We start from the raw sequence: 12,329 nt of genomic DNA, 5'->3' as shown, positions 1-12,329 counted from the left end.
TTCTCTAAAGCTACCTGTGAAAATAGGTATGAGGGAAGAATTTAATGTCGTATGCGTTTAACTCACAGTAGTTGTCAGATGCTACTCCAGTATCTGAAGGACTATATTCTTTTTCTGATGCATACAATAAGGGAAAAATTTATTACCTCAGCTAATTAATAGGAGCTGTCGCATTCTAATTGGCAGTACTAAATGAGATGAATTTCAACTGACTTGCTTGACCTTCAGTACACCCAGCAGATATCGCTTCTCTTGTATCATATTTCAGTAGGCCGTGACTGCTTCTGCTGAATAAAAAGGCCAGTTTACTTCTCAATACTATATTCTGTGGTAGTGGAATAAATTTATATATTTGTAACAAGTATTGCTTGATTTGTCTTCAGTAGCATTATAAGAACTATAAGATATCAAATAAAAAAAAGGGGGGAGGGGGCTGAGACTTGTCACTGATAAAAATCTCCTGGAGTTCCAGTGTGGTGTTGGAGAAAGGAGGAAGAAGGAATCATTTAGGGTTCTGTCCCGGCTGGGAAAGTAAGGGATTCTGGGGGCCTAAGTCTGGAATTCTACTGACGCAGACCCAGTTTACAAATGCCACAGCAGATCTTCAAAAAAATTTTGCAGAAAACTAATTTTATATTGAATAAAACTTTCTGATAAATTAAGCACTTTTGGGGACTTGCAATACATTGCCTGGTTGATGATTGGCTTTTATAACTTGACTAGGTTTTTCCTGCGGTTTCTCTTTGTGTATCTGGCTTGCATCAGACCCCCAAACAGCACAGATATGTAAAGAAATTCTTTCCTAAGTTGAAGGAAGCTTGTATGGTGAAGGAAGAAACTGCAAAAAGAAAACTCCATAGTGGAAAAGCTGTTTCAGTTTCTCAAGGTGGTCTATAGTATGTCCTTCCTCCCTGCCTCCTGGATCTGTGATCTAGCTGAAAAGTTATTTTCTCTTTATTAAGTATATAGTTGAAAGAGCAGCTAACTCTTGTAAAGAAAAAATTAAAAACATGACAGTTCATGCAAAGAACTAGTGTACTTTTAAATGGGGTTTTAAATGTAGAAATTGTGCTTCATGCTAATGCAAGTTTACTTTATTTAGACCCTAGACGAGATCTAGGAAGTCTGTCGGAAGTTTGGGTGTGTTAAAAGTACCTTCTCGTAAGCCTTCTGCTATGTTACACGAGATGGCCAGCTTGTTGCTCATGTTAAGGAGAGGGGGGAGAATGTGATCAATGTTTTGATTTGTTCACTGCAATGTTTTCTTGCTTTATGCCCTTACTGTTTTGATCTCCTCTACGCCAAAAATCTTCAATTCTCTGTCCAATTTTGATGACTCTTTTTTTCTGCCCAGTTTGTTGCACAAAGCATTTTATTTTTAGCCTGTTACAAACTATTCACAGAGGAACTTTTAAGTCCAGTTGCCAACTTTGATAATATGTATCTGTTAATTTGAGACTGTATTTTTTATATTTTCTCATAATTAAGCCCAACACATGAACTTCCTGAAATGCTCAGTTCATTGATGGTTATCGGTGCAATCTCTTCAGGTTATTACTGTCCTCTCTACCCTGCCATATGAATAAAAATACCTCATACAGTATTTTAGATTTGGAATCAACATACTTACATGTTTTCTTTCCACCTGTAAACTACTACTTTCACTCGTTAATGATGCATCCTCTCTTACAACCACAGTTCTTTCCATTAGTTTGGATAGATAGACAGTCACTTGGTAAAGCTTATGCTGAGTTACAGGAAGTGCTGACAGCTCTGGTAGGAAATAGGAGTTTGTTCTGCCGTTGACAAATCCCTGAGCTTTAGACAGCAAAGAATGAGTGGGGGAGATGTAACAAATTCAAGAGGACGGAATAAGCAAAGGCTTTTGGACTACTCTTCATATAAAATGCAAAAAGAACTTAGAGATGGGGATGATATGTTTACCTAGCTGCCCTAGTCTCTAGTTGGATACAGGAATTTCTATATCTATAGAAATAGTAAGATAGTCATGCCTAGGACTTTATATCAAGCTAGCTTATGCTAAAGCATATAGTTTCTCTTTCCTTTAAGAGATTCTTGCTGACCTCAAATTCAGCCCCAACAGAATCTCTGTATTCTTAATCCTTTTAAAACAAAGTTTTAACTAGCAGGCTGACCCTTAAAACTGTTGTAACAAATTTCTGTTGAATGCTGTTGGCGGGTTGTTGGTTCATGTGGAAATCTAGAAGTCTTTTCTCACTTTTTTTAATGAGAGGAAAGCAGAGCATGGATTTTTATGGTTTAATGACAAGGACTCTTTTTGGGGGGGTCAGGAAAAAGGTAGAAAAATTATAGATATTCTCAGTTTAAAAAAAAAAAGCATTTGATCAACCTGTAAAATTTAAAATTTTGATTGAGAAGTGTTTATAGTAGAAATAATTTCTCATGTACATGAAAACCACATGTGGTGTACTGTATAACTCAGTCTTCCTGAATCTTAGATTCTTGTTAATTAGGTGATGAAATTGATTCAGTAGGGTGGTATACTGTTAGCTCAAGAGCAGTATGAAATTCCCAAGCTTTCACAGCATGATTTGCAGTCTTTTAGTCAGAAATCTGCCATGGGACTTGGTAAAGCTGAAACAGATATTCTGACCTATCCAAAGTATAAATACTACTGTTTCTTCATTTTATTAAGTGTTTAGAATGTCAGTGACTGATTCAGATGTGATGTAGTATAGTGCTGAAGGTTGAAAGGGGAAATATTTATGAAAAGGAGGAATTAGCTCTTGCTTATGAACTTGTTTACCTAACAAATCCAAATTTCTTGTAAAATATGTGCATGGATAGATTTTCAGAATGTGAAATCCCAGAATAAGGATTTACTCTCTGCACTTATTCTATTTATTTTAAATGGGGAATGGCCTGTTTAAAAGGACTCAATGTATATTGAAAACTAATATTAACTACTCTGTAAATGGATAACACAGTAAGAAGAATACACAAGCAAGTACACGTTCTGATTTTTGTTCGTGACAGGCTTCATAGCTGCTGCTTTTCTCAGTTTCTGTGCTAATGGAGGTATTCAGTACAGTGCTGGACAACAAATAGAAAAGTGTTTTTTCCTAAATAACTGGTATGTTTTGAGAAATTATCTTGGTATTCTACAAAAGAAACATCACATGAATCTAAACAGCGGAACAGATATGTGGCTGTGACTCTTCTGTAAGCAACCTCAATGTGCACCTCACTTCTTACATTGAGATATGACAAGTAAGAATTTGCCAAAATTATGCATTCAGGAGTAGAAGTATAACATTGTAACTTATCAACATATGAACCCAGTGAATTATGCAGCTTCCAAAATTACATTTTCTGTACTTCCAATATCTAAAGTGCATGGGAAAGCCTGTATTGTGTAGTAGCTTTTCAGATGATTTTTTTGCCTATGTCGAATCAAAACGGTGTTCTTGCTTTGAACCAGTTTGTGAAGACACTTCTAGAACAGAAAGTAAGCTGACGTTTTTCTGGACAGTCTTAACACTTGCCCTTTTAAGATGCGTAGAATAACTTGTAAATATTATTTTTTTCTCAAATAAGAATCTTTGATTGCAATTTGAAAATGACCTGTTTACAAATGGAGCTGAAACATCTTGCATCAAAGCTTGAAGTAATATGACAAAATAGTCTGTTGTAAGATCAGTACCTGGAAAGCAGCTTGTAATCTGAAAGCAGAGAAGGAAATGGATAGTGTCCTGAAAAGGAGGTGTAGCCATTCATATGAGTGTAATACAAGCTGTTTTGTGTTGTAAGTTTTTAACGACATAATTGGGCCTGTGAAATGTGTTCTATTTCTAGTCATCTGGAATGATGAAAATCTGAAATGTTTAGGCTTGACTTTAAGCTATGCCAAGTGAAACAAGAGACTTACCCTTATTTTGGTTTCAATGTGCATTTTAGTAGACTATGGATTTGAACTAATGAAAATTTTTGCTGTTTGTGCCTTACCTGTCACGTTTTAAGTAGCTCTTTATAAAGGATGTTTGTCAAAATTCACTGAGAATGTGCCTTCAGGATAAAGTTTCCAAAGAAATCTGTGCCCAACATTATCATATGCAAGTACAGTTTTAGAGACGGCAAATATTTCTTGAAAAATCAGGTATTTCTTCATGCAAAGATGCATTTGTGCAGGAGGAGGGAGGCAGTCGCCTGATGTTAAGTTTGCAAAAGTTGGTCTGAATTGCAAAAGACAAGTGGAGAAAACAGTTGCTCTTTGGTTTTGCCAGTGTGAATCTGTAAGCAGAAGCAGCTTTAGGCCTGTAATAGCCAGAAGATTATGATCTTTAGTAAAATGTATGGATAGCATTTCCTTATCTTCTTGTAGCTTCTGTAGCTATGAAAGGCTATGTAGGCTGTTGCTATTATAAATAGTATAAAGGACAAAAATGTTTACTTATTCTATGCACTTTAAAATAATTTTTCTCAGTGAGACTATTACTGCATATAATGTAGGATGTCCTGGGCATATTTGGGATCGACTTAAATGGCTTTACTATCACGTATGTGCTGTCATTTTCTTTCAGTCTCCTTTCTCTTGTGTTCTCCCTTTTTGTTGTTTTAAGGCATGAGCTGCTATGAAGATTCCAGTGAGAAGCACTTAAGGCATTGTCCTGGGAGAGATTAAGGACAAAAGGCTTGGGAATCAGATCTATTTAAGCAGATAAAAGTCACAAGATACTGTACTGTTTGGGGGAGGGGGGAGAAGAATCTAAATTATTCTCTGGAATTTTTAATAATGTTTCTGTTGGTTACACGCTTGTTTGCTTATAACTTGCCTAAGCTGCTTCTCTGAGGAGCATATAATGAAAAAGGCAAAATGCCAGAAACACAATTTTAGTGAATGTGAGTACTAATTTATCTGTAATTATATTCAGATAAACTCTTTTGCTCACTGTAGCTTGCTTTTCTACCGCTTGTCTTTGATAATCAGAAATATCAGCAGCATGATTTAAAAGTTAATTAAGCATACCTTTTTTTTCCAGTTCATAACTGGACTCAAGAGGAGACTCTTCAGTGGCTGTCAGAATTTGTTGAATTGCCCCAATATGAAAAGAACTTTAGAGACAGCAATGTGAAAGGAACAACACTTCCCAGGTGAATATTTCTTCTGAATTAGTTTCAAATGATTCCGTCTAGGTTGCTGCTTTTATCCATATGTGGAAAAACTGAACCTAATGGCTAAGTAGATGTGCTCAAATGCAAGAAAAGAGAAGGGCACTTGCAATTCTGAAGAGCTGTGTTTTTTCTTTCTTTGCCAAATTATTTCCAGATAAAATTTACTTCCTTTCACTCCTCTCCACTTGGATTTGTTTTCTTGCTGCTGAAGCTGTTATTGACAATCATATAATTCTATATGGTACCTAACTTTCTTTTGCATGATTTCCAGTGTATTGTATATGTAAACATCAAAACTATCTGCAGAACCCCTTTTCTTGAGCATAACTACTAGATTTCAGTATTGCATATATTTAGAATTGGTGTCACAAGACTGCAAATAAGCTGGTAAAGTTTATCTATGCCAAGAAGATTTATTTTGTGGTTGTTTCAGAAAGAAAATAATAGGAAATAGGAAAATATGTTTTGATACTTGTCCCTCTGCCGCCTGCTGAGATACAGTGACGGCTTTGTTGTTAAAAAGTATTATATATTCTATTCTGTTTTAATTGCAGCTGTGAAAGTCTATAGTACTGTGCTGAAAAGTCAGTACGCTCTGATGTATGTTTTTCTTCATTGACCAGTTCTGGATATAGCTTATGAAGAAGTAGGTAACAGTTTGTTTTATCATTAACAGGATAGCAGTAAACGAGCATGCTTTCATGATCTCTCACCTGAAAATAATTGACCGGAGCCATAGACAGAAACTTCAGCTGAAAGCGTTGGATGTTGTTTTATTTGGACCGCTCACACGTTAGTAATTTTTTCTTATCCTTAATTGTAAGAATTCAATAAAAATAGTTCTAGTAACATTTCCAACTGTATGTAGGACAATTTATTTTGTTTTGTAGGCGTTGATGGATTATTTGGCATGTATTGTGGAACTGGGAGAAAAGGTGTTGGATTCGGGGAAACTGTCCACTTGCACGTGTGAGATTCCGTAGTAATTTTAGTATATCCCACCTAGACTGATGTGTGTTGGCTTTTCTGTCACAAGAAGTGCCCTCCGTATGTTTTTTGGCTGTGTTTAAGTTAGACTTTTAGCTAATGTTTCAGGTACATTTAAACTGTCCATGGATGTTAGGATATAGAACTCTTTTGAGTTGTAACCTTCACTATCTGAAATGTGCTATGCTGTTCATGCTGTTTCATGCTGTGCTATTAGTTTAGTCAACAGAGTTAGGATAGGGCTACGGCTCTTGCCAAAATCCTAGAGAGAAAAAGCCAAGGCCTGTTTGAGCCCAATGGTAAAATGGCCATTCTTTGTAACCAAGCCCCAAATACTTGAAAAACTGGTGTTAGCAAAGCATGAACTCTGCTGCACTGGTTATATTGCAACAATTTATTTATTTATTTAATTTAAGATCTTCAGACTGGGAAATGAAATGCTTATTTTGTAGTTAGAATTAACAGAAACTGTTTTAAATGTTTGTTTTGCAAAACAGTTCAAGTGACTGAAAAAACTGTGCTAACGAAGTGGATCTTTGGATCAGAAGTGGATCTGAGTCTTGGATACAAGTTCTACAATTCACTTTTTGCTTTTAAAAGTGCTGCTACTAGCAATATACTCCTTTTAAAATCTACTGTATTTTGGACAAGTGCACTTTTGTCTTCACAGGATATTCCAAAGGGCACAGATTGAATTTACTCAAAACATACAGCATGACTTTAAAGTTCCTCCTAGCCTTATAAAGCGTAATTGAGAAAACTGTTACTCGGCTCATTATATAAAGATGTGAACTATGTCTTGTAAAAGATAGCAGCTCTTCTATGGAATGTAAAATTTTCATGTAGATTGTATTAGTAGCAGAGTTGCATATATTATATGGGAAATCCTCTGGGACGCATTTGAAAGTGGATTGTTGGAGATGGTTTGAGATGAACGAGCTGGAATTCTTTTTAGCATCAGGTTACATCACCATTAGGCTGTGAACAGAAAATAATTTCCGTGGTGGCTTTCTGTATCAACAAAGCAGTTAATGATCGTGTTATCCTCTGTTCAGGTCCTCCTCACAACTGGATGAAGGATTTTGTATTAACTGTTTCTATAGTGATTGGTTTTGGAGGCTGCTGGTTTGCATATAGTCAGAACAGAACCTCAAGAGAACACATCACAAAAATGATGAAGGACTTGGAAAGTCTTCAAACAGCAGAGCAAAGTCTTCTTGACTTGCAGGAAAGGTATAAGAACTTTAAAAGTTCAAATCTTAAGTGAGTTGTCCTTGCTTTTGTTTTGAAGTGAAATACAAATGAAGATCCTTTAAAGTTATAAGTGATTTATTTTTAAGCTGGCTTTGAATTTTGTTCATCTTCACTTTTCACAGAAATTCTGATCTCAGTAACAACGGGTTTTGGGGTTGAAATTGCTCCTAGATATTTTAGGATGTAATGCTAACTTAAGGAGGAGAGTAGAGAATAGAAGGTCAGTCATCTTTTTATGTATTGATTTTTCCACTTGAACACAATATGCTTCTTTACTCTGGGGATGATTGCACACTGGAATAGGTTTCCCAGAGGTTGTATAATCTCTGTCCTTGGAGATATTTAAAACCTAATTGGACATGGTCCTGGGCAACTTGCTTTAGCTGACCCTGCCTGAGCACGGTGTTTGGACCGTTTGATCTCTAGAGGTCCCTTCCAATCCCAACTATTCTGTGATTTAGAAGCATCTATTGTTATTTTCATAAAATTACAGTTTACCTTGGAATCTATTGTTTCCTTACATACCTGGAAATGAGAATATCTCATATCTTTCTCCTGCTTTTTAAGCTCTTAAGATTGAAACAGACCTTGACCAATTACTTTGTTCTGCTTATTTAGCATTATGGATAATTGGTAGCTTCTCTGATATATCTGTAACTCGATTTTATATGAAGACTGGTATTTTAATCTCTTCACACATTTAATAAAGGTTCATCTTAAAGCTGTCACGTTTTGTCTGGCATTGTGGTCTGCAATTTACTTACAGGCTTGGATGTAATTGCTGCTGATTCATGCAGTTTGCACATTCTTATTTATCCTTCTGTTGACTGTGACTTAACAAATATGCTGTGTATTTTCTCATGTTCTTCAACTCTGAAGGCTTGAAAAGGCACAAGAAGAAAATAGGAATGTTGCTGTGGAAAAGCAAAATCTGGAGCGCAAAATGATGGATGAAATCAATGATGCAAAACGGGAAGCTCACAGACTAAGGGAGTTGAGGGAAGGAGCTGAATGTGAGCTGAGCAGGCTCAAATATGCAGAGGAGGAGCTAGTACAGGTACCTACAAACTATAATTTTAGCATTGACTTTAAATTCCTGCTTTTATTAGATGCTTTCATAGTGTTTTGAAGTAGCAGTTCTCTGATGCTAGATTTGAATGAAAAATTATGAAAGCACTTAATGATTATCTGTCAATCATGTGCATTATCTAATAAAATACTCCTGAAGCTATGAAAAGAAGCATATATATATATATATATATATATATATATATATATATATATATAATATATATATTTTAGCCTATGATCATAATGTAGTTGAATTCAGGGAACATAATACACACTAGAAGAAAGCTTTTTGCTATCTTTTTATCAGACCTGAAATAATAGCTTTGTCATACTCTTCCGAGTAGTAATAGATCTAACTTATAGTACGAAATCAAAATGTGTTGCCTTAGAAGTATATTGAAGCTTCAAGTTAGTGACTATACTGATAGGAGCAAAATCTGAGAGCAATGTAGAATATGGAAATTCATATGCTGTGTTTCAGAAATGCCTGATCTGCCTTCTTGACAGCCACTGGCACAGCTCTGTAAAACTTGAGTATGTTGCTTTGGGAGGGGAAAGGGGGGTTGTTTCACTTTCTTCTGCTGTCAGTTCTAGTGATGGTCTTGGTGAAATTCGTGTTTTTTTTTCTCCTTAATAGGTTCGAATGGCTTTAAAAAAAGCTGAGAAGGAGTTTGAGCTGAGAAGTAATTGGTCTGTTCCTGAAGCTTTGCAGAAGTGGCTACAGTTAACACATGAAGTTGAAGTACAGTATTACAATATCAAAAGACAACATGCAGAAATGCAATTAGCAATTGCCAAAGATGAGGTACTAACTTCTATTATGTAGCTACTTAAAGATTTTTCTGATCTGTTGCTTCATTATATGAACCAGTAGGTACAAATTATTCAGATGAGAATTTGAATGTTTTTCTTTGAGGTATACGCTACCTATCAGTATTGCTAATATTTTATTATTTACATTAAAGGGATAACTTCTAGTTTTATGCATTTCATTTTGTTACATGTTTTAGGCAGAAAAGATAAAAAAGAAGAGAAGCACTGTATTTGGAACACTGCATGTTGCACACAGCTCCTCTCTGGATGAAGTGGACCATAAAATACTTGAAGCAAAGTAAGAATTACCAGGATGTGCTTTTTTTGTGATTTATTCCTGGAACAATGGAATTTGCAAAGAGTTATGTCATGGAACTTAGCCTCTGAGGTTTTTTTGCACTTTAAAGTGAAACTGGATATCGTAGTGGATATCGTAGCATAGTCTTAATGCTTTCTGGTATGTTGGAATGATTGTACTGGTGTTGCTTTGTTGTATCATTAAGAATAGTATGTGCAATTTTAATCTTATATGCTTTTCAGGAAGGCGCTGTCTGAGTTGACGACATGTTTGCGAGAGCGTCTTTATCGATGGCAACAGATTGAGAAGATCTGTGGTTTTCAAATAGCGCACAATTCTGGACTACCAAGCTTGACCTCCTCTCTCTACTCTGATCACAGCTGGGTAGTGATGCCTCGAGTTTCCATTCCTCCTTACCCAATTGCAGGGGGAGTTGATGACTTAGATGAAGATACTCCTCCAATAGTTTCACAGTTTCATGGTAAGTGATGTGTTCAGTAAAAAGAAAGGGGAAAAGTTGTGGAGGCGAGGGAGCTGAGAGGAATGTAAAGGCAGGTGGGAGGGGAATGCTAGAATAAAACAGGAGTGGATCAGTGTCAGATGGAACAAAATACTGTGTAGCATTCCAAATACATCCTTTGGGATTTGCAGCAAGCTGGGGATTGCCATAAAGATGATAAAGAAAGCACAGAGAAATAGCCTTTATTTCCCCTCGCTATTGTTGGGGGGGGAGGGGGAGGCGCACAGGAGAAGCTAGCTAAGGTTTTGAAAGTCTGATTGTCATGCTTGGATTGCACCTAAATAAAAGTTTGTAAACTGTAATGCAGAATTTCTCTTAGTGCATTTATCTTACCAAATGGAAAGGATGGAGGTTTTGCAGGATCCCTTGAGCTATTAGGAAGATCACACCCCTTGTTTAAGAGAGGCAGTGCTTTCGAAACATTCTTTAGTGGCTGGGACAAAATCCTGTTGTTATCCAAGGGAAGCTTTCAGATAGAATGTTTGTACTGGGATACGTTGGGTTGTTTGAGAGTGAGGCTGAGAGGCCAAATGCTGGAGGGAGGGAAATGCAGCTTCAGTTAAACTATGATCAAAAGATATACACTGGAGATTCAGACCACCCTCGTATCTTGAGTTACTGCGTCAGTATAAGAGCCTGTTTTATGGAAGTTGTGATTAACTGGACTCTAGAGGCAAATCAAAAAGATTAACTCCCACACAGCTGTTCAGACAAGCAGTATCAAGCTAAAGAATGAACAGAGAAGAAGCCTCTGTCATATCTGTACGTTTTTCTTCCTGAGCTGGAATTCTCAGAAGAAATGAGAACTATATTTTAAAAGGAGTGTAAGGAGAATGGTTGCTACTTTACTGGCTTCTTTTAGTGTGATTGAGGCGCACATTTTTTTTTCTGAATGTACAAACGTTTTGGCAGTATCCTACATACCCTCTTGAAAAGTTCATTAATCCCCTTGCAACACTTTCTTGTAAGTTTTAGTCACTTTTAAAGAATAGTGTCACTTGAGAGTAAAGAAGGTCAAGCTAAAGGCTTTGATTTAAACTTTTGCAACAAATTCCTTGGATGAAACAGTAATATATGATGCCTAGAGTCAAAATTCTAAGTCCATATGAACTGATTTCATCTGTATGGTCTGTCTGATTTCGAAATGAACTACTGCATTTGTTATCAGAATTTTGCAGATTGTCTAAAATATCAAGCCACTTAGATATGTGCATAACATTTCAGACCCCTAATCTTAGTCATGCTCTTTAAGAATACTCAACCTTCTTGTTCAGGTCTTTCATGAGAATGAAGCCAGAGAGCAAAGCGCAGCTTGTTCAGAGGAACTAGGATTAGAGAAGGACTGTACAGTTTATAAGGGCATGCTTAAATGAAACTCTGCTATATGCTTATCCACTTATGGTTTCAATTTTTGTTTACATTGAGGTCATTTTGACTGTTTTGGAAGTCTCTAGCTAATGAATACTGTTTCAGTCAGTGATGAAAGATGTCTTAGTAGAATTACAAGAACTTTAACGTTTTGTGAGTTTTGGCAAGGTGCTATAGCCTGCTTTTATGCAGGTGAATCACATGAGATAAGTAACTTCTTTGAAAGATTTTTTTTAAATTTGTACTCAGCAAAAAACCTGGAAAGATTTGGGTATGGGGAAAGAGGGGAAAAACATGTTAAATGATCTGTTCTTGAGACCAGCAGTTTAGGAGTAGTCAAATTACTGTATGATAGGTTGGTGTAACTGCTGAGTTATTCCCATTCTTTAGACAAAAATGACAAGTGCACACAAGGAAGGACAGAAGCAAAATGACTTATCTCACTCATGAGGCTTCAGGCAAAATGCAGTGTGCAGACAGGTCAGTTATGAACAAGACTGTTTCAGTGTCTGCACCTAAACTGAACTGTCTGATCTGGACCATTACCTGACCAGCATCCTTTGATCTCTTAAGATTAACAGAGTTGGAAGTCTATCAAACTAACTTCTTTGTGCTGCAGCAATCAGCGTGGTAGTCTAAAGCAATGTAAAGTAATAGATCTGTTTAATCAGTCCTCAGCTAAAGAACAAAAGAGTCTAAGGAAATAGATGAACTGGACTTGGAACAAGGTCATTATGAGAAAAGGATAGTGAAAATTCTTGCTTTCCATTGACTGATTAGGATTCAGCTGATTCTTTGATGTAGTGGGTTTCATTTGTACAAGAAAATTGCAAGTGTTAAATTTTCTTAGCTGGAGTTTTCATA

General features: G+C 36.4%; 1 protein-coding gene across 6 annotated transcripts in view; it reads left to right on the top strand.

Moving 5' to 3' along the window:
* The window catches only part of STIM2 (stromal interaction molecule 2), a 72,706-nt gene that overhangs the window by 56,476 nt on the left and 3,901 nt on the right, over positions 1 to 12,329 (top strand). For all 6 annotated transcript variants that reach the window (XM_068943230.1, XM_068943229.1, XM_068943227.1 and 3 more), the window contains 7 exons: positions 5,022 to 5,133; positions 5,831 to 5,946; positions 7,197 to 7,374; positions 8,275 to 8,452; positions 9,104 to 9,271; positions 9,477 to 9,577; positions 9,820 to 10,058. In XM_068943230.1, the coding sequence (XP_068799331.1) occupies positions 5,022 to 5,133; positions 5,831 to 5,946; positions 7,197 to 7,374; positions 8,275 to 8,452; positions 9,104 to 9,271; positions 9,477 to 9,577; positions 9,820 to 10,058 (1,092 nt within the window). The remainder of the gene's footprint in view (positions 1 to 5,021; positions 5,134 to 5,830; positions 5,947 to 7,196; positions 7,375 to 8,274; positions 8,453 to 9,103; positions 9,272 to 9,476; positions 9,578 to 9,819; positions 10,059 to 12,329) is intronic.

The sequence above is a fragment of the Struthio camelus genome, chromosome 4, assembly GCF_040807025.1.
Source record: "Struthio camelus isolate bStrCam1 chromosome 4, bStrCam1.hap1, whole genome shotgun sequence".
NCBI lineage: Eukaryota > Metazoa > Chordata > Aves > Struthioniformes > Struthionidae > Struthio > Struthio camelus.
This window is presented reverse-complemented; position numbering and strand designations above follow the sequence as displayed.